The following is a 26,815-nucleotide window of genomic DNA, read 5'->3' on the forward strand; positions in this document are numbered from 1 at the left end:
CGTGACAACCATTTTTATTTTATTTTTTTTTGGGGGAGCTTGTAGTTACCATTTCGTGACATTTTCTACGAACTCTGAGGGGTTACTGTATGAGTCATAATGTGGCACAGTTATCGGTAGGACAGGTGATAAAAGATAACATCGTAGGACCAACGTGACGTATGTGCAACAAGTGGAGACATACTAGACCCACAACGCCATTAACACTTTATAGTATTACTCATTTATCCCACGCAATGTGATTGATTACAAATAAAGCAAAAAAAGGGGAAATAAAAAAGGAAAACTAATTATTGAATGAATGAATGAAACTCAAGTGTCGTCTATGTAAGCTAACTAATGCATTGTGGATATACTTAGCTCTATTGCAAGTGGAAGGCAAGTGTACAGTGGACACTTTGAAAAAAGTACACATATAACCCAATATCAAATTGACAGATTTGTATACATAATGATGGCATATTGCAATTATAATCCATAACAATATAATAGAAAATGAGTAGAGAACCTCAACTCGATTTTGATATAGATTTTTGGCACTAAAAATGTATATCGATTGGAAAATATCAACAAAGATCGATTTAAAAAAATCTATTTAAATTATAGTACACTTTTTTATATGGCAACTTTAAATTATGAAAAAATATATATCCCAAATATATATATATATAAATAGATATTGTATTAATCGCTTAAATATCGATATTATCGAAAAACAAAATAAAAACCTTTTTCTTTTTCAGTTTATTTCGGTCAAATATAGCAGCATAAAATTGATTTATCGCACAAATATACATCGTAACGTTAAAATATCGATTTATATATCGACTCTTGATACATTTTCGATATATATATTATTTTTAGAGATGGTTAATGTTAACTGTACAGCGCACAGAGCAAAAAAACATATAATGCTTCCCCCTCGAAATGCAATGCCGAGACCAAAAGCTCTCGCCACAAGGTCAAAGGCAAAAATTATTCAATTGCAGCTCAAAAATACAAATATACGTAACCCCCACAGCAAACATTGAGTACACTAAGAAAAAGTACGCCTACATTTCATTATTATTATTAATAGACAAGCAAAACAAACAATCAATAGAAAAAGTCGAGAATATATGGGGTAAAAATAAAACTGTAACAGGTGGACAACAACTGGAAAAGATAAAGACACTGCAAAGGCAAAGGCAGCCCGCAGCAATATCTCATTAATACGATATGTGTTGATTAGATTTCGACACGAAAAAAACAAAAAACAAAATATAAACGACATGTGTGTGGGGTGTGTGGGGTGTATGGGGTGCGTGTGTGTCTGTGAAAGTAAAAGCAAAGTCAAAAAGCAAAGCCAAAGCCAAAAGCAACAATGCAATCGTAAAGCCAAGTCTCCATTGAAAATAAGGTTAGTTCACCCGCGCGTTTCATAGTTTCAGTACGAATTGTCGTGTCAAGCGCACAGGAAGCGATCGCAACCCGGATCGGATTGGATCGCATCGGATCGTACATATATATAAATATATATACTCAACGGCGGCGATCGCATGCGGACAAAAATTTAAATGTAATGCCAGACGCACAATAATAATAGTAAATACACACGTAATTGGTCATATATGTAGCTTCGCGTTTAATATCAGCGAGTGGAAGCCCGGTTATTAATAAACAATAAAATCGGACATAAAGTGGGCCTAAACTATAGTAGGTTGGTTTCTTTAAAACAAAATATATAAATAATACAACCGACAAGGTCCCATAAAACTAAGGATCAATTAAAACAAGCGCTTAAAAAATAATAAACAATCACATAAAATCCTCTAGTATTAATAATCCATTTAAACAACTAAATAACGGATTTCCATAAATATTAAACATTAACAAAATATGATTTAACAAATTTATAAATAAATATAAAAACCGTGTTTACATATTTTTTTTTATTATTTTAGTTAACTTCAACTTAAACCTTAAAAAAAATATTTCTTGACTCTAGATTGCTTTGGCTGATGACGCAAAAATTTAAATACCACTAAATGGCGCCGGAAAAAATCTCATTTGCTTGGCAAACTGGGGCTAGAAATATAATACCCTGCACGCTGCACATAAAATTAACAAAAAGTTTATAAAAAATGTGTTATATTGTGAACAAAGAAAATGAATCAGATTTTTGTTTACACAATTAAAATGTAACAAAGGTTTAAAAAAAAGGTTAGCAAACTCAAGGAAACAAGATAAAAATATATTTGTGTTTTTTTTTATCAGAATAAAAAAAATGTGTTCAATTGTAAACAAAGAAAATCATAAAAGATTATTATTATTTTTTTTTTTTGTTATTATTTAAAAATATATATTTTTTTAATTACAGATTTAATTTGAGATTAATAGAACTCAAGTTAAGCTAGTAAAAATATAAATAAAAAAAATAATAATTTTAAATATATAAAAAAAGAAATTTGGGAAAATAAGTTTAAATTTAAAAAAACGTAAGAAATTAATTTAAGATAAAAAAAATAAACTTATGAAATTAAGTTTAAATAAAAATAAATAAACTTAAAAAATGAATTTTCATTTTTTATTTATTTATGATATTTTTTTTTTTTTCATTTTATTATTATTATTTTTTTTTTTTTTTGCTTACAACATTGAAGTGAACACCCTCAAAAAAGCCACAAAAAATAACCCAAAAAGTACCCGCGTGTTCAAAGCTTTGTATATTTCCACATAAATCGCACAAAGTAAAAGCAAACAAAAATAATCACACATATAATAATTGACTTTAACGAACAACGAAAAAAGAGCGCACAACAAACCAGTTTTTAAACTCTAATTTCACAAAAAAGCTTTAAAAAGAAACAAACCGAAATAAACAAGTTTCAAAGTTGGCAAATTATATATACATATATATCGAACCGATTACACCCTTATATATTCATAGTGCCTTGTGTAATTTGCTTTTATTTTTATTTTTTTGCATGTGAAGACAAGGTCAAAGACGTGCCAAAAGAAGAGCCAAATATATATTCACGATGACGGCCAAAACGGAGGATAATGTACTGGATCAGGACAGCCAGCAGGAGCAGGAGACAGTCACTACACCTGGCACTTCCATATCCACATCCTCGGAGGCGGAAATGGAGACGGCAACCGAAACTGAAACGGAAACTGAAGTTGGCGGTGCTGCGGCCACCAACGAACTTAGCGAAATCTTCTTTGTGGATAATAATCGAAGGAAGCATAGCATCAAGATCCAGGTGAAACTCTGCCCGGAGGGTGTTTACCTGCGACGTGAAACGGACGAGGATGATCATATTAACGAGCAGCTCATCAGGATCGATGATATTATCGGTTCCCGGTTTGGACCACGTCTAAGGAAGCGTGCCCGCGGCGGTCTCAACTCCTGCAAGAATCCCAATGTGCAAACGGAGGAGGCAGCCCCCGAGCCGGATAGCGACAATAGCGCCTACCTGTATATATATGCATATTTGAAGAAGGAGAAGCCCTTGAGGCGGGTGCAAACCCTCAGGATACTCCGCTTTCGTTCTAGCCATGACTATGCCGTCAATCTACACACCGCCGAGCTGTGGCATCGAACTATAAGGCAGCACAAGAGGGGAAATAATACTGGTTCCAGTTCCTCCAGTCACATAGGTGACTCCAGCAAACAGCTCCTGATCCTGCTCAATCCCAAATCCGGTTCGGGCAAGGGTAGGGAACTCTTTCAAAAGCAAGTGGCACCGCTGCTCACCGAGGCGGAGGCGCAATATGATCTGCAAATAACCACGCATCCACAATATGCCAAGGAGTTTGTGCGCACCAGGAAGGATCTGCTGGAGCGCTATTCGGGCATTGTGGTGGCCTCCGGCGATGGTTTATTCTACGAAGTACTCAATGGCTTGATGGAACGCATGGACTGGCGACGGGCTTGCCGTGAGTTACCACTGGGCATTATACCGTGCGGCTCTGGGAATGGTCTGGCCAAGAGCGTGGCCCATCACTGCAATGAGCCATACGAACCAAAGCCCATTCTGCATGCCACTCTCACCTGCATAGCCGGCAAGAGCACACCCATGGATGTGGTCAGAGTGGAAATTGCATCAAGAGACAAGCATTATGTGATGTACTCCTTCTTGTCGGTGGGTTGGGGTCTAATCGCTGATATAGACATTGAAAGCGAGCGCCTGAGATCGATTGGAGCCCAGAGATTTACTTTGTGGGCCATCAGAAGGTTGATAACTCTAAGGACGTACAAGGGCAAGGTTTATTACCAGCTGCCCAGTAAAATAACAAAAGTGGAGCAGGCCAAAGAAGCCAAGGAAACTACCAAAAGGGCTGCCAACTTTACACCCACAAATCCCAATGCCGACGCCAGTGAGTTTCGCGATTTACCCGAGGAGGAAGAAGGAGAAGAGGCGGATGAACACTTCTCCGATGCCATATCCCTGGATAGATCTGTGTACCGACAACATGCCGATAGCTGGCACTCGGCCATGTCAAGGAGAACCGCCTACTATTCCTTGGGCGGTCCCAGTCTCCGTTCCAATCGCAGTCGCCTGAGTCTAAACCAACGAATCGAGGCGGCCAATGCTGAATTTGCGGAATTGGTGCCATCGGGCACCATTCCGGCTTTGAATATGCCCCTGGAGTCCAAAGACGGTTGGATCTGTGAGGATGGTGACTTTGTAATGGTCCATGCCGCCTACACCACACACTTGTCCTCCGATGTCTTCTTTGCCCCGGAATCCCGGCTGAGCGATGGACTTATCTACCTTGTGATCATCCGCAGTGGAGTGAGTCGTCATCAGTTGCTAAACTTCATGTTGAGCCTCAACACAGGCACCCATTTGCCCATTGGCGATGATCCGTTCATCAAAGTGGTGGCCTGCCGGGCATTCCGGATCGAACCGCAGAGCTCCGATGGCATCTTGGTCGTCGATGGCGAACGCGTCGACTATGGACCCATTCAGGCCGAGGTTATGCCGGGTCTAATCAAAGTGATGACCACCAATGGTCAGTAATCGTTATGATAAGAGCTATGTGGGACAGGGATAGGGTATATAAGGTCATGATACCAAGTCATCTTTCACATTTAAATATAGAAAAAAGACAACACCTAACAAAGTATATATAAAACGAGCATGGGAAACAGAAAAAAAGTATGGCGCTACGCATCTTATTGTCTCAAAGAACACTATAGTTTGATTTTCTGTACCAAAAAATGGATAGACACCAATAATATATAAAAATCGAGCATGGGAGCAGCTTTAAACAGTTAAATTCGAGCGAAAAAATGTATATGGCGTTACGCATCTTATTATTTTCATATCGTCTCAAACGTTTGTATCAAAAACGCTGCATAAAATAAAATTTAAGCTTGAATTTCTGTTGACAAAATATGTAAATAGGAAATACAACAAAGATCATAATTTTAGATTAAATATTTTTTTTTCTGAATGTTTTTTTTATTTATAGTTTTCGTACTTGATATAACTTCACCGATAATTGACACCAAAAATATGTGATTATAATAGCTTAATAAAGAATTAAATCATTTATAATTTTATAATATTAAATGTCCATAGTGTCTCCAAAATGAATACAAAAAATTAAACATCACCCAGATCTTGCCCTATTAGTTTATATAACAATGTTATAAATAAGAACCTAATTTTAATTTCTTACACAATTAAATGTAGTTTACCCCATAGTTCTCATAGTTCTAAAGCGCAATTTGTGTAAACTTTCCATTGAAAACCGAAAAAATATAACATTACCTATTATACTAGTTGGTTTTCTACACAATTTTGTTATATAGTTTTTTTTTAATCGGCCAGTACGCCAAATAAAACCAATAAAAGTTATAAAAGTGACTTTAGATTATGCGGTAAGCGAACAAGTTTAAGTGGCATTTTGCAGGTGCTTTATTTGTAGCCGTGGAAACAAAACGATTTGACGTTGGAAAAGTTTGAATAATTCACAAACATACAAAATAAACATCAGTTCGTTGGCTGGCTCATCCGGTTGCATGCCGATCTTTATCGATATCAGCCTTTAAAATGGGGCCTTGATTGGCCTCCAAATTACCACCAACACAATCACGAGGAACCTACACCTGTGGTCGATGTTCAAGTGGGGACTTCAATAATTGTGTTAATACTAACACTAGCCAAGATTAGCAAGATTAACCGTAAAAAAAGCTAGCACAGTTAACAGGCAGCGAGGGATAACTTGTCAACTTCGAAAATTAACGCAAGGTACAAGGTTCAAAAAATTTAAATAAAAATTTAATTGGTTCTTAGGTATTTCATAATAAATTGTGTTTTAATTTTAAAAAGAATCAAGTAAAGTTGGCTTATTAATTTTTTATTTATAAACCTAATGAGTTTTTCGATCTTAAAAAATAATAAACAAGTGATGCGGTATAAAAACCTATAAAGTTGTCTTGTTTTCGAGTATAAGCTATAACAAAATCTGCGTTACTTTGGGATTATCTTTGACAGATGCCCTAAAAACGCGTTGAGAAAATACAAATAACTGACATTCGGAAAGGGCAATTAACTTTAATTGGAGCAAAGAGCAATACCAAAAGCCATTAACAAAGGTAAACTGATAGTCACTATTGGAAGCGTTATTTTAATAAATATTTCATTTTTTACCATCCTACACAGACAGACGAGTCTGGTGTCGATAGATAACACCTTTTTAGGTCTTATCACTCCCATAAACACACACACACAAGAGGACTTGAAAGCGTTTTCAAAAGGTAAACAATGTGGTGTATACTTTTAGGCCCTGTTCAACATAAATCAAAAGAAAATTAGAGAGTAAGGTGACGAAATAATAATAATAATAATAATTGTATTTGATTTTAAAATCGATAAAATTAATCTTTTGGGCTGTAAAATAAATTAAATTAATATATTAATTAATCTTCTTTTTATTATACTGTATTGATTTGCCGGTTAGGTACAGGTACAGGAACTTTACAAAATAAACAAAAATTTAAAAAATCTAACTAAAATATAGTTTAAAAAATTATTATAATTCTTTGAGATGTATTTCTTTTTATTTGAGATTAATTTTATAGGTTCTACTCGCTTTTTTATATGATTTAGCAGTTACTTTTATACGTCATTGTTAATAATAAAATAAATAATATAAAAAATAAATAAATAATAAAGTAAATAATATCAAAAATAAATAAATAATAAAGTAAATAACATTAAAAATAAATAAATAATAAAATAAATAATATTAAAAATAAATAAATAATAAAATAAATAATATTAAAAATAAATAAATAAGACAGCATACTAAAAAAAAATCGGATCTACTTGAAAAATAAAATTCTAAAAATATTACAAAAAATAGAAAAAAAAAATATAAAACTTTCTTTTTTATTGCCCGATTTTAAAACCATGGTTCGAGACGCAACTGACCATCTGAGATGAGTCTAAGTGCGAGCGAGATAGATAGAGAAATACTTAAATTGTGTAATAACTTCCATTTTAATTATACGATATTACTATTTTCAAAGTACTTTCGAAGAATCATCATTTTGCCGTATTCTTACGGTCTAGATGGGCACAAAATTATAATGAAAACCCAGGCTAAAAGACTAAAGTTACCGAAGTTCTTGTAAACCTAAAAAAATCAAAATATGTTCTATAATTTGGCACAGACTACTTTAACACTTAAATGTACATCTCTACATATGTACATACATATATTATTGTTCTGAATTGGCAATTCTCGACATTTTTTCGCTTTTCGCTATCAACTGAATGCGAAGATAATTGCGACAGAGAGAAATCAAGCGAAAATATAATACAAGCAAACAATGAAAATATATAAATATACATATATACATATACATACATATATATATATATCACAGAGTAACGATAACAAAAACTAATTGTGGTTACAGTCTGTTAACAGATGTTAGCCTTCTGTTGGCTTCCAATGTAAAGCTCCTACCCTGTGTCATTAATGAACTAATGGACTCTTTAATTAAGATATTTTAATGACAGAGCGCGGGTTGAGCAAAAAAGCTTTGCAAAATTAAATTTTTTTCTATGGTCTCTGGGCGTATACTATTAACTTTGGGTTCTAAGACCTCTTTAAATTATATGTACAGAGCAGAAACATTAAATTATACATATATATGAGGCCTGAAACTGAAGCACACACTCATAACATGTGTGCCAGCAGATATTTCTGCACTATTTCCATACTAATTCATTCATAAAAGTTCTCTTTCCATTTTTCTTTCTTCTCCGTTTGAAGGCAGCGGCTTTTATGAGAATTTCAGGAAAATAAAAAAAAGACTCGTTAACTCTTAAGCCTTAACCATGCACACGAACATTTCGATATATGTATATAGATGTATATGTGCTCCAAAATCCAAATTTAACAATGAAGCAAATAATAATTCCTATTATATTCAGGGGTATTTTAATCCGTTGAATGGCAGGTAAAAGTTTTGAAGCCCATTTTATGTGACTAATACTTGGTATTTGAAATGTGTGGCTTAAATAATCCAGCAAAACTTGATTGGCCAATCGCCCTCTTACTTAGATATATGTGTTTTCTTTTGTAAATGAATTTAAATTTGAAACAAGCTGTTTTTAGGTTTTAACAGGCCAGAAATTTGATCAATTTGGCAAGGAATTGAACATTAAATTTACTTAGGTACTTTGTTTATTTCTATCATTTATTCAAAGCAAATAACTCATCTTTAGTTTTAGCCACAAAAGTATAAAAATAAACATACAATACAGCCTTTCACAAAAATAATCACATTTCATAAATACAATATGCTCTAAAAATTTAATGAAAAACGTATAACAAACATAAAAGTTATAAAACATTAAAAAAAAATCTATCTCTATCTCGCACGCACTCGCCTCAATGGTTACTCGAGTCGCAAACCACGGTTTCAATTTTCGAAGAACCAAAATGTAACTTTCCTATGTGGTTTGCTTTAAGCAGTCTCCACTGTACAAGAGCGATTAGTCAGGAACCTGTTGGTGAATAAGCTTTAGCTAACATTTCCCCCCCTGCAAGTTTTAAAACAAATCCATTTGCTGTTTTTATTTCGTATTTTGTTTTCTTTCCGATTTGTATTTTTATTTTCTGAACTTTTTGTTGGACAAAATGAATAATGCATGGTTGACCGTGGGGCGAAAGAAATTAGCAGAGCTCATTTGTAATCTTGTTACTGTTTTAAACGCACTAGCATTTACATTTTATAATGCATCTCGAGCAGATGCTTCAAAGACCACCATTCGCATGCTTTTATGGCGACATTACTGGCATTCTGGAAATTAGCTTGATTATTAATAGAGCGCAGCGCACATAAAAAGTCACATATGTGCATATGCTGGCCTTTCTGGGAAATTCTTAGATATATTTCTTTTTAAAGAATTTTCCATCAAGTATTTTGTTACTGTATATCTGCCCTAAAGTGTATATATTTGATATTTATAGATTAAAATTTGATTCACAAATTTAAAGTATATGTTTTTTCTATTACTGTATAAAGTTTCTAATCAAATATCAATTTGTTATGTATGTTATATAAAGGTCGCTTCTTTTTGCAGACAATCAGAAATTCACAGGCATTATTTCTAGTCTATATTTTGTTGGCGATGTAATTTAAGACCACGCCCACAGGCGCCCAGTGAAACACAAGTCAGAGAAATATATATTTACATGTAATACTACAAGCCAAGCCCTCAACCGGGCAACTCTCATTAACCCAATTTGAATTGTTGCATGGCAATTGAGCCCTTGGCACTGGAGAGACACTAGTACTTCATGGAAATGTACAAAAAAAAAAATCAAGGAAAAATATTTTAAAAATAAAAAGGAAAGGAAAATATATATTCCTTTATGGCTTATAAAAATAGATAACCATGTGGCCCCTGTTTATAAATCCAAAATAATCCCATTAATTGTTTTTCCATTAACTCAACCAGATCTCTTTTTTTTTAAGTGGTCATTTCCGAATGCATTTACCTGTCCCTTCAAGTACCAACGATTGTATGTATGTACATATATGTATATATATTTTGTGGCAATGCTAATGCAAAGTAAACAATTCTCTCGAGTCACCAAAGTCAATTTCCCTAATTATCACATAGGACTGACATAGAAACAGTAACTGATAGGGCCCAAATAATAATAACAAGAACAGCCAGAAGCAGGAAAGAAGAAATATAACTCCACAGGGGCTAGAAATGAGGCCCAGACGATAAGGAATGCAGCGATTTCTCAATCAAACGAAGGCGGCGGCATACTCTGGGTACTCGTACAATTTCAAGATTCGAGGAAACAATGAAACTTTATCGCACAAATGGGGGAGTCATTCACTATAAATCGGGCAAGTACAAAAAAAAAACATACATTTGTATGTTTATATATGCAAAACAATCTCAAATAATATTAAAAAAATATTATAAAATAATATTAACTCATTCAGAGACACAAATGAATACAATGAACAGATGAACAGTAAAATTTTTGATAATGAACAATGAATATATATTATTTAATTTGTTTGTTGGGTGGACAGCAGCAGCAGACTTCAGTGTTGTGTGTAATTTATAATACAATCTCAAACCAAAACTAAATAAAGAGAGCAGCAAGTGTACAAATTAAAGCCACGTAGTAACATTAAAGAAACGTATCGCTAAAGCAGAGCCAACTGATCGATCAGTAATCCCGCCCCAGGTAGGTGATGAAGACGAGGTGACCAGCGCCAGATGGGTTTACTTTTTGAAGGAGCGTTGCCGCTCCTTCAGTTTCATCTCCATGGCGTTTAGGTTTTTTATCATGTCTGCCAATGTGTTGATCTGCGAGGTTCTATTTTGCGAATTGCCAGTGATTTGGTTTTTGGGATTCTCAAGCGAGTGCTGCTGGTTATTTTCGTTGCCACTGGGGGAGCTCACGCTGACGTTTGTGGCATTGGTGGCAACCACATTATCGTGACTCGCCAGCTCCCCATTTGCCGCGATGGCGTTCGGCAGCAAGGTGGACAAGTTTTTGGATCTGTCTATCGAGTTGGTGGCGTCCGTTCCGTTCCGTGTCTTAATGTCAAGCTCTTCCTTGAATTCTCTAGTCTCATCCATCATCCGCTGGACCTTCTCAAGCAGCAGTCCCTTCTCATCCAACTCCAGCTCCAGCAGAGCATTCTTTTCGCAGGCCCGGTCCAGCATCATCTCGAAGTGCTCTGTGCTTTTGTTGTGGGTTTGCCGCTCCCGCTCCAGGTTAGCGTTTTTTTGCTCAACCTTCTTCACATACACCTTCAAGGTGTCTCGCTCTTTCTTCACTACCTCCAGGTGCTTCTCCATGTTGGATATTTCAGTGGCATGCAAGTCCTTCATGGTGTCTCGCTCCTTCTTTACTGCCTCTAGTTGCTTCTCCATGTTGGATATTTCAGTGGCATGCGAGTCCTTCATGCTGTCTCGATCCTTCTTTACTGCCTGTAGTTGCTTCTCCATGTGGGACATCTCAAATTAGAAACTAATCTGTTGCTTATTTTTTAGCTGTTTTGTTTTTCGATTAAAAAGGCAAAGCACAGTTGTTGAAGTTGAAATTGTAGTTAATTTTCGGGTGAATACTTCATTAAGTTATTGTTTTATTAACATTTAAACTATATTTATGTAGACTTACTATTCAAAAAGTGTTCCCCATGATTTCTCAGTAATTTCAAGGGACAGGGCATAAATCAAAAAATTATGCTACAATCGGAAATCGGTAAGAAATTATGAAACATAATTCCCCTGGGATAAAATTACCCCATGGAACCCGCCCTGCCATTGAGTTCCAACTTGTTTTTATTTACCAAACACTGAAAACAAATTAAAAGAAAATTGTTTAAATCATTATTTGATAATAAAACAATCTAATTATTCTCCCTAATATAAAGCATTTTATAATGTCAATTAAAAAAAGAAATCATTGCCCTCAAAGCTTAATCAATTTAATTAGCATAAATTAGGCAAAGTTCAATTTTTGAGTTCAATCCCCAATCATAAAAACATCAATTAATACAAAATAAAATGATTTTTATGTGTTTTTCTTCGCAGTGTACTACTGCAAGCCATTGTTATTTCAATCGCTATCGACTGCAAAAATACACATACAGTAGCATTCACAAGTGCACCATATATATGCCATATTTGAAACGTTTTGGATTTCAACAGACACCAGACGCCAACCGAAACCAAGACAGAAATTAAATCAGACGAGACTTCTTCAGGTCCGAGCCAAGTTGAAAAAACAAACAAAAACAAAAACGATGTGTCTGCGATTGCATGATTGCAAAAATAAAATCAACAATCGCTTTAGCAAAAAAAAAAAAAAAAGAAACAATTTCAAACGGAAAAGAAATTTTAAAAGGCTTATTTAAAATGTATTTTTAGAAAAATCTTGAAATATACCGTAGATCTCTAAAAATTTTATTAAATATGAATATTTCTAGGCAGAATCGAAACAGTAGCTTTATATACATATGTTATAGCCTTTGCTGTACTTGTCTTCTGCCCAACAATCTGTGAGATAAATCTGGCAAAATAGTTGAGACTCGATTTATGTGGCCAACTAAGACCTTGAATTAACAAAAACGTTTTTATAACAAATATATATCACAAACAAAATCAAAAGCAATATACAATTTACCAAGTTTTTAAAACAAATTCTCTTTAATACTGCACAAAATACTTAAACACATTATATAACAAATAATTATAATATTAACATTTATATTTCTATATATTATATTTATATAGTATATTTATATTTCCAAATATTTACGAATACAAAACAAAAACTCGTTCAAACTGTAAACGGTCTTTTACTGTTCCCAAAAAATACGAACACGTTGACGAGAAGATTGACACACATATTGGAATCGGCTGTGTGTGCCGCTTCTGCTGTTAACCCGATTTTTCTTTGCTTTTGCTTTTGGGGCACAATCATCAGGTAAGTCTCCATTTGTCCAGGTGGCAACAATACGTTGGCTACATACATGTTTTGTATTATGGAAGCTGGCTGGTTGCCTGCCCCATTGTTGTTTGTTTTGATATTTCAGGTTGTTGGTGTTTTTTTCTTTTTCGTTGGCTGTTTCGGTGGCGTTGGCTATTTGCTGCTGTTGCCATATTCCTATTGCTATTGCCTGATCTTTACATAACGGTACTTTTTTGTGCCGAATATAAATGAAAAGGGACGGAAACAAAAGCAGCTGCGCAATCGCCAGAGACGGCAATGATTATTTGTTTTTGAAAAACTCAAGACGAATACAGTGGCCTCTGGCTTATGCCAGAAATTATAGCCAAAACTATACATAAATAAGCATTAAAGAATGTCTCAAGCTTCAAGTTTTTAAACTGAAAATGTCAAGGGATACTAAAACAATAATAAAACTCTGGATGAAAGCCAAAAAAGTAGAGGTAATAAAAATGATACGGCGTTACGCATCTTATTATTATCAATCAATCGACTTTTTAACTTTTGTTCACCAAGAATTTTTTATTTTTTGTTTAAATTATTTTTAAACAATATTGAGAACAAAAGGAAGGTGTAGACCAATCAATTAAGTTAACATTTAAAATTGTATGAAATTTGTAAACGATATTTTTGTAATGCCCGTTTTTTTTTTAGTGATTACTGTAATTTCCACGTTGGCTTAATTTGCGATTATTTCGGCAAACGCTTGTTATGGTTCCGCTCACGAAATTATGAAAAAAAAAGGTATGAAAACAAACTCAAGTGAAAATTGTTTTTGTTTTTTTTACATACAGATGTACATTATACTTTTCGCGGCTTTGTGGCGAAGGTCAAAAGCTTCAGTTTGAGTTCCACATGGGCAACATAATAACTAACAATAAACAGCCGCCAAAAAATATCATAAAACAATGCAAATGATAAAACATGGCGAAAACACTTGAGCAGATAATTGAAAAACCCGCCAAAATACCTGCACCTATATTTTGTTATTGCTTTTCGTTTTGTGTTGGTGGTTTTATTATATACATTTTTTTTTTTGGCAAGAATGAAGGCTATTCTGGTCTAACCTTCCAGATAAACAGATAATGACAGATGACAACCACTGACACACAAACACACCCGCACTATCTGCAAATTTATGATCATAATTAACATGACGATGACTTTCAGCCCATGTGTTGGGCAGGTTTTAATGCTCGTGATTTAAATAAATAACCCAACTATGTACAAATAAAATGCGAATAAGCACGCAACATCTCCCTACGCACACACACCCAGCAATACATATGTTGAAAATTATATATAAAACACAAGCGAATACTAATTAGAAACAAAACTTGTTCTAACAATTATAATTTTTGGATATATTTCACATTTTTGTATTCATTTATTCCAAAATACTAGACAAGTGTACAAAAATTAACCTATTGGTGGAGATATCTATGTATATATAGAATATAAATACAAATCTCAATTGAAACATTTATTTTAAAAGGTGTACAAGCATTAAAAAAGTCTAAAAATTATACATTCCAAAACTTAAATCACCCTGACTAGACATTTTCTAGAAACAGCTATATTTCCAAGCTGGAAATATATACCCAAAAGTTTTGGGAATATGCTATTTAATATACCAAGTACCTTTTTTTTTTTTATTTAAGTTTCCATTTGTTTTTGCTGTATAGAACATAAGTAATACAAAAACAGTATCATAATATAAAGATCGGATTTTTCATTTAATTATCTTGAAAATCTCAATTATCATAAATGCCAAAAAGTTCAAAAATTCACGTAGATTTAAAAGTCGTTCAATTCGGTAATCAACATTATAGATAAAAAAGAAAATCAACTTATCAAAAACCGGCAGTTAAAAATGTTAATACTAATCGTTAACCTATAAAGTTCGTTTTGAACACACATAAAATAATATTTATGTTTTTATAATAAAATTGGGTGTGTGCCATTTTTTTGTATTCCCAAAGATATTGTATAAATTGTAAATTGTATTAAACCATGATGCCAGTTTTTTTTTTTTAATTATTTGAATAGCTTAGAACAATATAATTTTGTTATATTTATTTTTCATTACTATGTTGACAATTTAAAAGTAAACAAAGTCCGATAATAATAAAACAATATACGACATTTAAATTTAAGATTGATAAATGTTTACAAATGTTTAAACATCACGTGTAATTACAATTTATAAAACGTGACAGCACAGCTGGAAACCTAATTTGTTGACCATCACTGTACCACCGTATGTATGTATGTATTTATGTACATACAGACGTGGGCCGAGCGACGCACAAGGTGTCACCGAAGGTGGCAACGCGCAGGCGCAGAAGAACTTTAGAGCGAGACGGAGCGCCGCCAATTGCACAAAAAGTGGGTGGAAAAAAGACAAGGTTACAACATAGCACACAGCTGATATCGGTGGTGAGTGGAAGTGGTAGCGAGGGGGGGAAGAATGGGCCTGGACACTGCACATCGTTACTACTTATTATTGTTTTTGTTGTTGTTCTCCGACTGTAAATGAAGCTGCGAAGCAGGCGGTGGAACGATGATGAATGATGAATGATGATGAACGAGGCTTTTAATCATATCAATGCGTCGAATATGTACATATATATATAGAAATTCGTACCAGTTTTTCGTACTGTATTTGGAGAAATGGTTACCGTTGCGCTGCTTCGCTAATTTGTGTTAACACACACAGGCACACATACGCCACAAAAAAAAAAAAAAAAGAGCAACCAGACAGCGAAAGAAAGTTTTGTGTGTTTTTCTCTCAATTTTTTTGCTTTCCGTTGATAACTACATACGTATGTATGCACACGTACACACGTAGAGTTAAAACTCTACAAGAAAATATAAATAAAGATGCAAAAACTCACCTGCTCTTCTCCTCTGCTGCTGCTGTTGCTGCTACTGTGAATAAACCGTTATGGGTGCCGCGGGTGGTGGGTGTTGCTGCTGCTGCTTTTTTGTATTTCTTATTTCTCTGCGGCTGTTGCTTAGGTTGTTGTTGCTGCTGCTATTGGTTTCTTACGCGTTTTGGCCTGAACCAGAAATACACGGGAATCCATTAAACTCAAAAATAACTTCAAAAATTTTGTCGACACCACCGAACTTTTTGCTGCTGTAAACGTCACATACACGCACTCACACACAGCTATATATGTAAATACATATACACGGCGACACCTTTCTCGTTAGCTCGCTCCCGTCTACGGGTCGCGGCTTTTCCTTTGATTTTATCAAGCACTTTTTCGATTTCTAGGGGAGTACTAGTACTTCAATCATATTTTTATTTATCGCTCGAAATTGCACTCAAAAAAAATCGTACAGCGATGGAACAACAGAGTGAATTGTTGCAATACGAATGTTTTTTTTTTTTCGTTTTGTCGCTAGAGCTGGGAATCTATCGATGGGGTATCGAGGTATCGATGGTTTGGCGCTATCGCACCGCCATCGATTGCAGCCCTGCACTATCGATAGTTCTCCACCTCTAGTACGAATTTTTGTTTAAATTTATAATATTAAATTTTAGAACAAAAATAATATTCATAGTTCCAGGAATTTTATTTAGTTTACCTATAAAAATACGTATAGAAATTGATATTAATATATTTTACATAATTATTTCTAGTTAATAATATTAATCATATATTTTGCAAAATTATTTTTAGTTTCACTTTAATGCAATGCATTTAAAATCCCCCATAGCTCACAAATCAAACTACCTTTAATTTAAATTTAAAAATTATTAATTATATATATACATTTTTTATTTTTGTAATGTTATATCTTAAACATTTGTTAACATTTTGTCTAAATTTAAGTACACCAGGTACAAACTAAGGCTACAGGTGCGAAAATGTGCAATTTACATAAAGTAGGAGGCACGCAAATAATAGTTTACTGAATATATTTTTTTACAAAGTAAACAATTAATGATTTAAAAATTAATTTTAAAAATTCTAACATAAACCATCTATTATTTGCGGTCTGTGTGCAATTAGTATGAAAATATGATTGTGTTTGGTTTTGCATATACTTATAACGTTATATTCATTAGCTTGCCGCTGACTTGGTCAACTCATGGTCGCATCCTGCTCCATTTTGGGGGTCCACTCGAACTCCATCTCCTTCCATTCGGGTTCGTCCTCCTGTTGCCACTCATCTTGTTCTCTCTCCTGCTTATTCTCAGATTTATCAGCCATATCTGGCTCTGTCTCGCTTGACTGGCTTTTCTGATCCTTCTTCTGTGTCTGTGTCTTTTTCCTTTTGTGCAGCTCCTGCTCTTCTTGGTGCTGCTGCTCCAGCTCTGCTTCCTGCTCCCTCAGCCACTCCTGCGTCTTCCTGCAGCGTCGGTGTCGCCGCAAATGAACCTCTAGATTCTGGCATTGGCTGCAAGCAAAAGATCTGGGCCAGAGTTTGGGATCACTACCCTCACCAGCTTCTTCTTCGTCTTCTTCATCATCATCATCCTCCTCCTCTCCCTCTCCCCCGTCTTCTTCGGCAGCATGTAGACGCTCCTCGTGGCGTAACTGTGAGGCATGGGTACCAAAGCGCTTCTTGCAATGACCGCACTGAAAGCGTCGCTGACCCTCGTGGACGACCCTGACATGGCGACTAATGGCGCTTTTGTGACGAAACAGCTGCGGGCACTGTTCGCACTTGAAGCGCTCCCAGGTGGGATTATGGGTGCGCAAATGGGTTAGTAACTCCGTTCTGGTCACCTTTGCCACGCCACAATGCTCGCATACGTGCTCCTTGCGCTGTGCATGGCGTTTTAAGTGCTCACCCAAGGCATTCTTGGTGCTATACTGGCGGTTGCATACCTCACACATGAGCTCCCGCAGCTCCTGGAGCTGCTGCTGATGCATCTGGGGGTGGGGATGGGGATGGGCATTTCGCATGTGGGAACGGAGCTGCTCGTAACGGGTGAAGCACTTGTCGCAGTTGCGACAAAGGAACGGTTTCGTGTAACCCTGATGTACGCTACGGATATGCGCCTCCAAATAGGGCAGCTTGTACACATGCTTGCCGCACTGGTCACAGGCCAGGCCGGCACGTTTTTTGTTTGGCGAGGAGGCGTGATTCTGATTCAGACGCTGCTCCTGCTCCTGCTCCTGGTCCTGTTCCTGCTCATTTTCCTTCTGCTGCGCCTGCTGCACCTCCTCCAGTAGCTCTTGCTCTTTGTCTGTATCTGCCTGTTGCCCCACCAGCTTTCCTAGCCTTTCCAGTTCCTGTTGCATTTCCATACCCTGGGACTCATCTTGCCCTTGGTCCAGTGGCTCCTCCTTCACCTGCGGAAACCCTAAGAGAGTATTAAACCCTGGCTAACCAGGCGCATAACAATCATATATAACCCACCCTCTCGGCTGGCAATTCCACAGTATGGGGATTGGGATCGGGATCTTTCGTTCCGATCAAGGAACCAGCTAGCTTTTCACTGGTCTCCCTGGCCACCTGACCGAGTTCCTCGAGTAGGGCCATCGCGTTGTGGCACAGATTGCAGATTTGCGTTGGAAATCCGTGCGGCTGCTGCAGGACATCGATGTCGAGGAACTTCTTTAGCAGCTGAATCAGGCGGGGATTCGGGCACTGCGGATCCCTCAACTGGCGCAGGCAGATCCTGCATAGCCTGGCCAAGTCGGAGGCGGTGAACATTTTGCTGGGATCTGAAGCAAACGCCCGAAAAGTTCTGAAGAATCTCGAGATCTTGTTTCCAAGTTTCGTGGTAACCAGGGTGTGGATCAGTGTGACCGCCGCGCGACCTTTAAAAAATACCACAGTCTAGTCAATCGAAAACTTGCACCTGAAATCACCTGTTGCTCAAAGGCACAGTTTTCTCTTCAATTTAGCAATTTAAAATTTTGACATGTAAAAACTCTGTAGCCAAACTGAATTTTCATTCATTTAGCCGTTATTTTCCACTACCGTGGGATCACTAAATTACTACTATATCGAAATTGCAGTTTGCAAGTCACGTGTATTTTTCCTGAGTAATATAAAAAAAAACTATGTGTTTACTCTTAATTTCCTAAATATGCAAGGGATATATCGGCGACATTTTCAATTAATTAATCAATTGCTCCATTCAATTTCGTTTTATTCCCAGTGACAACACACCACAAACCGTGACTTGTGACTTTGTAGTGCGACCATGTGCCGAGTCCGCATTTTTTGGTATTTCTATCTTCGCCGAGGCTGCCACACGGGCGCACGAAATTCAGCACAAGTAATCTTGTTATTTTATTAAATAATCCGCCCGGACGCGATCGGTTTCTGAGCTGGACCCCATTGTACCGAGACCCCAGAGTAGCAAATAACAGCGCAGAGATGTCTCTTAATCTACAGTACGAGGAGATTGGCAAGGGATTTGTACAGCAATATTATTCGATATTCGATGACCCGGCGAATCGTGCGAACGTGGTGAACTTCTACAGCGTGAGTGTTGTTGTTGCTCTTGCCTTATTTAATTCGTTTCTCTTTTTTTTTTTTGTTTGTTAATAATTTGCTAGAGTTAGGGCTCCTCTACCCACCCCCTCCTCCGCTCTACCGCTGCATCCCAAATCCATCTGTTGCTGTCTTGCTCGCTCTTGCAGTGCTCAGGTGACGCGCGACGCGCCCTTGAAAAATTCCGCCTTCCGAAAGAAGGAAGCAGCAGCAATGGCAAAAAGAGCGCGCAAAAAATAACAAGAGGAGCTGGCCTGCGGTGGCCAGAATGTGCAGCTGTTGATAAACGAGAAGTCGGTGCAGATAAGCGGGGGAGCGGAGGTGCGGAGGAGCAGGCTGTGCGGGAGCGTTTATATTCTCGAAGTTTCGAGTGACACATACCGCCCATACCACAAGCATTGTGATGTACATATATGCATATATATACATTCATACATACATATGTAGACATAATTTCCAAACATATGAATGTACCTAAAAAAAACGTTATACAAAAACAGAAGATCGTGAAATTGTACCAAAAACTAGAAAGTCTATCGATCTTACAGATCAAATTGTGTTAAATAGAAAAGTATTTGCAAGACCAAACAAAAAAACCTGGCAAATCTTATTAATAAATAATTAAAATAGGTAACCCCACAGACTTCCTCTAGTACCAGTTTTAAATATTCTAAAAAACTCAAGAGTTATAGTTAAAGATTGTTAAATGCGATCTATTGAGAGCTGTAGATAGCTTTATAAATGACAATCTCCTGTTGGGAAAGTTTATATTTTGTAAAATATAAAATAGTTAGATTGTAACTTCTTTATTCTTTTATTTTTTAATATAATCAAATTATTATTTAATTTCCCCATTTAATGAAATATTTCATATTTTTCTTTTCAGGCCACCGATTCCTTCATGACCTTTGAAGGCCATCAAATACAGGGAGCACCCAAGATCCTTGAAAAAGTTCAGGTTAGTGAAGAATATATAATTAATTATATTTGTATTACATTCTTACCTATTCCGTATTTTATACATTACAGAGCCTGAGCTTTCAGAAGATCAACCGTGTAATAACCACTGTGGATTCGCAGCCAACCTTCGACGGCGGTGTGATTATAAACGTCCTTGGACGACTGCAGGTAAGCAGATTGCTCATATTAATATAATTTAAATTAAAAATAAAAAAAATAAGAATATATTGCCCAAGTCCCCTGCTAAATTTGCCCTCAGTCTACAGTCGTTAAGGGATATATATGACAAAATGTCTCTTAATAACTGACTGTGTTGTGTACAGTAACGGTCAGGATAATAGCACGCACGGTCTATTTAGATTGTAGATAATTTATTAACAGTTTTCTTTGTATACATAATCACACTGCAGTTTTTAATATATATATATATTTTTTTAGCAAATGCTTAAAAATTGTTTGCATTTCTTATTTAAAACCTTGCAATTATTTTCCAAAATTTTCTTAAGATAAAACATACTAAAAATATAATTGAACAAATACTTTTAATAAAGTCTTTTCTAAAACAGATATCTCCAAGTATACTAGCCTATTTGTTTACTTTTGTAAAGTTTAAATCCCGTAGAACTTTCACAAATATTATATTTAAATAATCCTCGTAATATAGTTCTTAGAATAGATATTTTACCATATTTTTAGTAATCTGAAAATATCATAAAATGTTTAAAAATATAATAACCCTTGCATACAGTAAAAATTACTTAAAATTTTGGTCTGGTTTAGAGCTTAGAAAATTGTTTTTTAGGGAAAAAATTATTTATTCTGAGTTACAGTATTCGATTATTAATTTTACTCTAAAGAGATGAATTTATATTTAACTATATTTTATACATTTTGAAAACAAAAAATTAAACCATGATCGATCGAAATCAAAAAACCTATATATACAATTTTGCCTCGAATATCGATATAGTATTGATATTTTCTGCCACCTCGGAACGATTATTAATCGATGATTCATTTTACTCTTAAGAGATGCATTTATATTGAAGTATATTTGATACATTTTGAAATTAAAACAAATTTATGATCGATCGAAATCAAAAAACCTTTATATCCAATGCCTCGAATATCTTACACAGTGTTGATATTTTCTGCCACATCTAATTAATTCAACTTACCTAGAAAAATCATTTCCAACGTTTAAAAACCGATAAATAGGCTTTGGTATCCAATTGCCGTGGGCAGTGCTATTACCCTACCACAAAACTGGATCGAATGTCTCGAACTCCACCTACATATATAGTATATCGTATTTCGTATATCTGGTTAACATCTGGTTATGTTTGTGATACGATGCAGACCGATGATGATCAGCCGCATGCCTACATTCAGACCTTCGTCCTGAAGTCAGTCAGCGGTACTTTCTTTGTGCAGCACGATATCTTTCGACTATCGTTGCACGATGTGTAGCCCAGCCTATGGTATGGCACGCCCAGTCTCCAGACACCAGCGGCAGGCCAAGTAATATATAAAAGTCAGAAACGAAAACCGAAAGCAAAGTCAAGACCCAAAAAAGCAGCCAAATGATCAGCAAAACCAGCAGAAGCTAAAACTAATCGATTATAAAGTCAAAAGTTTAAGAATCCTTCTTGCCGTGTCGTCGTCTTCTACCTACTTCTTCTCAATTGTCCTCACAGTACGTGAAGTTCAAACGGCAATTTAACCACAAAAAAAAAAAAAAACAAATTGTTACTTACGCATATCATTTTTTGCATGGTTTTTTTAATTGTTAATTTTGTGTTGTGCTAAGAACGAATTAACAACTTGCAAATTGGTCGCTGGGAAACTTACATTTTCACATTCACATATCAAGATTAATTTCCAGTTGTACATTTAATATATTGTATTTATTCTTTCGAAGATATATCTGATCTATAATATAAGTCTATTTTCATTGGCCAATGGCTGTATTCTATATCTTTTTGATAAAATAAAATATTAAAATTATTTTAAAGCGATAGTTGTTTAAAAAACCAATGAAAAGTAGTACTTCTCTCACAGTTCTTTCATTTTGATGATCGTATAAACCCAATATAAATAATTAAAACATTATCAATTAATCTAAAAAGGTTTTTCTAAACTATTTTCAATTTATGTTGTAAAGATTATTTTTAAACTTGTTTTTATAATTAATAAAAGCTTTCCCCTTAGGGATATATCATTTCTGGGACTTGTTTTAGCAGACAAACCCTCGGGCTGTAATATTAACAGTAGTTTACTATTTTAATTACATTTTGGTAAACTTGATTCATCATGATTAATCATGAATTATTTGCAATAATTTCCATTAATTGCTTTAGAATCAGAATCCTCTCTTCAATACTTACTTTCATAGTATTAAAATTTTATTTCTTATATATATATTAGATAAATATATTAGTAAAGCGACCATAAAATAAGCTGCACTCACCAAACACACACACACAACTTACAGCAACTTACTTATGTGTGTTTCCCTTCCCTTTTCTCTAAATACAAAAATCAAAATTGGTTACTTTTCGCACGCTTGTTAAACGATTATATAAATAAAAAATAGAATTAATTAAATTATTAATTAATAACTTAATTTTTATTTAATATTTTCAAGTGCGACGATGACCCACCACATGCCTTCTCCCAGTTGTTCGTGCTGAAGGCCAATGCCGGCACCTTCTTCGTGGCGCACGACATCTTCCGACTCAACATCCACAATTCTGCCTAAGGAAGCACACACCACACACTCTGCTGAACAAAAAATATATATGATATATCCACACTACACACACTGCAACACTCAAACCCACATCCAAAGATGGAGCAAATGACGAAGCTGCAACAACTGGCTTCCAGGCGACTCAATGAGCAGAAAGTGTTCTCACGTTTATCAACAGTGGACAAACTAAACAAAAAAAAAAAAAAAACTAAACAAAAAAAAGAAACAAACAAAACACACACAATAAACAAAAATTAAATGCTAACTATTATTACGATGTAAACAAAATGAGCGACGAGCTCGCGATTTACCTTTATTTGTTTGTTTTCTCTTACCCCAGTTTGTGTCGTCCCCCTGGTACTCTCTGGACTTGTGGGGATCTCGACTACTCATTTAGCTAGAATTATGAAATTTTGGAATGGAATGTGTGGTATGTTTATGTGCTCGAGTTTTAGCGAAAAATAATGTGTTTCGTTATGTTTTTGTATTTTTTTCTGCACACATCAAAATACATTATCTTAATTCAACGAAATTCAAGTTTATCTTTTTTCCTTTGCGGTCTTAGAATGGTAAACAAAGGTATTTAAATATATTTCAACCCTTTTCTCTACATAAAATTACTGAAAGATTGATGTGAGAATTAATTTTTATTGATACAAAAACAAAAAAAAAAAAAGGATATGCTTAAATATATAAATATATTAACGTTAAACAGCTGTTGTATGTGGTTTTCCAAATAATAAATAGAAGATTAGACTTACAACTATTAAATGCATTAAAAGAAGCTCTCCCTCAAGTAGTTATTCCAAACTTGAAAATTATAGCTTTAGGGATATTGGAGATGGGATTTTTGTTTTTTGAATGATAAATGATTAGGCCGGTTTCCTTCTTCCTTGACTCTCTTGATCTCTCACTTGTCGCGAAATGTAAAGACGGCATCGAATCCAAAGAGTACACCATTCACGATGGATAGCGAGGCCTTGATTAACGCCAAGTCCCGGGTCCGGGTTCTGAACGAAAACTCCCAGGCTTCGATGATGAACACACCGCTGGCCACAAAAAGAGTGCAGCCCAGGACACTGAAGAAAATATCGATGCGCTTGTGTATGGGCGCACGCATTAAGACGCCTGGAATTTAGAGATAATATCGATATGTACATTAGGTATTCTACTGGGAATGTACTGTACTTTAAACTGTTTTGGAAAAAGTATTTTTATAATTTTTTTTTAAAACGTATTAAACAGCGATATAATAAATGGATGTTGGATATTTAACAAAACATAACAAATGTGTCATAATTCAGAATAAAAAAACTTGACTTAAACATCCAAAGGTTTTAAATCAATTTTAAAGTTGCCAAAAAGTATGCAGCAAAAATTATTTTGTAAATTTGTCATTCATGTTTAATTTAATTGGTTTGGTCTACATATATAATAATATATTGTTATTTATATATTTTTGTAATTCTCAAAGCACTCTCTTATTAGGACTCACCCGCAAATACTCCAATCACAACTATGATATAACCCGTAAAGGTGCCTGTGGCCAGAAACGATGTCATTATATCCCGATCATTAAAGCTATAGAAATGTAGCACTAAACAAGCTACAGCAAAGCCCTAGAGGAGAAAGATATTTAAAGCGTATAAATATTATAAAAATCTTAAGAGTTTAAAAAATTTAAAAATTATAAAATTAGGAAAGAAAGAAAGACAAATTTCTAAAACTATAAACTTCGCTTTAGGTATATAGTAGGACTTTAATCTATACATAAAAACCATTAAGATATATTTGTATATTTTCCTAGATTTTTATAAAACCTTAAAAAATCGATTTAACGATAAAATAACTACCTGAAGTGCTACAAGTTGAAGTTTTAAACGTGGGTTTTAAACTTATTTACAAAGAGACATTAAGAAATATAACCCTATTAAAGTCTCTTTTACCTCCTGGAAAATCTTAGAATTCAATGTCTGAAAAGACTTTTTTAGAGTATCATTCAAATCCTCAATCTTTTGTACATATCTTCATTTTTTCACTAAAAATTCAATCACTAAAAAAATATATATATATTATTTAGAACTACGCTTTACCAACTCCAGGAACTTGACCACATTGAGGCGACCTTTTCGTTCGCCGTGAGACATTTTGTGAAACTGCTGCCGCTGCTGACAATCCTCAAAAATGTTGTCCAGTTTTAAAGTTTTTGTAACCCCAAAAAAAAATATATATTGAACGATTCTACGAATAATTTCCGATATTATGGGATTGAAACGTGCACACGGCGACAGCGCAAGATAAACTGATTCGAATGAACGATGCCGCCAGATGGATGTGGGATATGGAATGATGGATGCCATGCAAATTCTGCAGTCTGCAGCGCAGCAGCAGCAGCTACTGAAATTAATTAATTACACTTAGGAAATAGGCTTTTCATTTTTCCATCTCTGTTTATGGGCTCTCCTCGCATCTGTTGTTTGGGACCGCCCGCCGCCTCGGATTCTCCCATTCGGAATTTCAGTATCTGAGTCTGAATTGTTCCTCTGTAAACTGCACTTGAGGCCCAGGCCCCATCCCTTGCAGCATGATTGAGTGGCGGCGGTCCCAGGGCCCGTCCCCGGGTCCCCTGTGGCATCATTGTGATTGCATTTAGCCCCCAGAAGGTTGTGTCCAAGATCGGTGGAAATGGGGCCAGCGGGTTAAGTCGCTAATTTCTAGTTAGCAACAAAAGGGTACAAATAATGAAAAATAGATCGGAATCATTGGGGGAAAATCATTTCATTAAATCAGGGTCGGTCATCAAGTAAAAACAAATTAAGTTAAATTAAATTAAGTGACTCCTATTCAATTTTTCAGTTTAATGGGGGATTTACGAATGTGTCTTATCAGTTTAAGGCACCTGCTGATATGATACAACCATATATGTATGTACGTATATTTGTACATCAATCTATACTTAGCCCTCTTATCGCGTGACCTGTGCGATTAATCCATAGTTTCATTTCTTACTATTTATACTAGATTTTCATTTTGGTTTACAAAGTTTGCTAGTGCAAAGAGTGAATAGATTTCTAGAACGAAATCGTATTGAAAGCTTTGCAAAGTACTTTGTTTTTGCAATTTGACTGTAATTACCGGCAATTTGTTTGCTTTTATGGATCCATTTAATGTAAATCATCAGCTCTTAACAACAACAACAACATAGAAACAAGTAAGAGAGCTATAATCGAGTGCACTCGACTGACACCCAAAGCTTAGTGTGTTAAAAGACTAAACTCTATTATATATACCCTTTTTCTTAATATTTTTTACTTGAGTTAAAAGGTTATCCGGCAGTAAAGAAGTCATTTTCGATCCCAAAAATTAAACATATTCTTAACATCAACAGCAGACTAGATCTAGCCATGTCCTTTTGAATGAAACTTTGCAGATTTACTATATATGTACATATAAGTCGAAACGTTTAAAATGTAGTTTTTAGACAAAACCGATGGACCATTAAACTGTAAGGGTAAACAAACATCGATTTCCGCATGTTAGTTTTTTTTTTTCTTGATTACAATAATTTTTTTAAACCGGTATAAAATGTAAAGTCAGCCCAGAAATGCAGAAAATATATTTACAGAACTT

General features: G+C 35.2%; 6 protein-coding genes across 13 annotated transcripts in view; 2 read left to right on the forward strand and 4 right to left on the reverse strand.

Moving 5' to 3' along the window:
• Positions 1-16,044, reverse strand: part of Evi5 (ecotropic viral integration site 5) — a 28,109-nt gene extending 12,065 nt beyond the window's left edge. For all 4 annotated transcript variants that reach the window (XR_011445696.1, XR_011445695.1, XM_017166051.3 and 1 more), the window contains exon 1: positions 15,903-16,044. The gene's annotated coding sequence lies outside the window, so the exon portion shown is untranslated. The remainder of the gene's footprint in view (positions 1-15,902) is intronic.
• On the forward strand, positions 1,426-5,776 carry Sk1 (Sphingosine kinase 1). Of its 3 annotated transcripts, none has more exons than XM_017166054.3 (2): positions 1,426-1,558; positions 2,975-5,776. In XM_017166054.3, exon 2 carries the CDS (start codon positions 3,021-3,023, stop codon positions 5,007-5,009), a length of 1,989 nt encoding a protein of 662 aa, XP_017021543.1. In that variant the 5' UTR covers positions 1,426-1,558; positions 2,975-3,020; the 3' UTR covers positions 5,010-5,776. The 3 variants fall into 3 exon arrangements, with proteins under 3 accessions (XP_017021543.1, XP_017021544.1, XP_070144521.1); XM_017166055.3 differs by having other exon boundaries at positions 1,434-1,699; XM_070288420.1 differs by having other exon boundaries at positions 1,434-1,558; positions 2,980-5,776.
• On the reverse strand, positions 10,553-16,033 carry LOC108074153 (nuclear distribution protein nudE homolog). Its single transcript, XM_017166056.3, has 4 exons — positions 15,903-16,033; positions 11,796-11,848; positions 11,671-11,738; positions 10,553-11,543 (listed from the first exon to the last, which is right to left on the reverse strand). The coding sequence occupies exon 4, from the start codon at positions 11,505-11,507 to the stop codon at positions 10,767-10,769; it is 741 nt and encodes a 246-aa protein (XP_017021545.1). The 5' UTR covers positions 11,508-11,543; positions 11,671-11,738; positions 11,796-11,848; positions 15,903-16,033; the 3' UTR covers positions 10,553-10,766.
• A 777-nt stretch (positions 16,045-16,821) lies between the features above and the next one.
• Positions 16,822-18,874, reverse strand: LOC108074196 (zinc finger protein 501). 2 transcript variants are annotated; one of them, XM_041775103.2, is made up of 2 exons: positions 18,388-18,515; positions 16,822-18,331 (listed from the first exon to the last, which is right to left on the reverse strand). In XM_041775103.2, the coding sequence occupies exon 2, from the start codon at positions 18,273-18,275 to the stop codon at positions 17,103-17,105; it is 1,173 nt and encodes a 390-aa protein (XP_041631037.1). In that variant the 5' UTR covers positions 18,276-18,331; positions 18,388-18,515; the 3' UTR covers positions 16,822-17,102. The 2 variants fall into 2 exon arrangements, with proteins under 2 accessions (XP_041631037.1, XP_017021626.1); XM_017166137.3 differs by having other exon boundaries at positions 16,823-18,320; positions 18,388-18,874.
• A 328-nt stretch (positions 18,875-19,202) lies between these two features.
• Positions 19,203-23,501, forward strand: Ntf-2 (nuclear transport factor-2). 2 transcript variants are annotated; one of them, XM_041774985.2, is made up of 4 exons: positions 19,203-19,464; positions 20,360-20,431; positions 20,503-20,601; positions 21,793-22,110. In XM_041774985.2, exons 1-4 carry the CDS (start codon positions 19,357-19,359, stop codon positions 21,901-21,903), a joined length of 390 nt encoding a protein of 129 aa, XP_041630919.1. In that variant the 5' UTR covers positions 19,203-19,356; the 3' UTR covers positions 21,904-22,110. The 2 variants fall into 2 exon arrangements, with proteins under 2 accessions (XP_041630919.1, XP_017021607.1); XM_017166118.3 differs by lacking the exon at positions 21,793-22,110 and adding an exon at positions 23,081-23,501 and having other exon boundaries at positions 19,214-19,464.
• Positions 23,502-23,835: 334 nt separating this feature from the next.
• Positions 23,836-25,823, reverse strand: LOC108074180 (uncharacterized). The gene is made up of 4 exons (XM_017166117.3): positions 25,603-25,823; positions 25,279-25,426; positions 24,681-24,804; positions 23,836-24,313 (listed from the first exon to the last, which is right to left on the reverse strand). Exons 1-4 carry the CDS (start codon positions 25,821-25,823, stop codon positions 24,096-24,098), a joined length of 711 nt encoding a protein of 236 aa, XP_017021606.2. The 3' UTR covers positions 23,836-24,095.
• Between the last annotated feature and the right edge of the window lie 992 nt (positions 25,824-26,815).

The sequence above is a fragment of the Drosophila kikkawai genome, chromosome X (genome assembly GCF_030179895.1).
Source record: "Drosophila kikkawai strain 14028-0561.14 chromosome X, DkikHiC1v2, whole genome shotgun sequence".
Classification (NCBI taxonomy): domain Eukaryota; kingdom Metazoa; phylum Arthropoda; class Insecta; order Diptera; family Drosophilidae; genus Drosophila; species Drosophila kikkawai.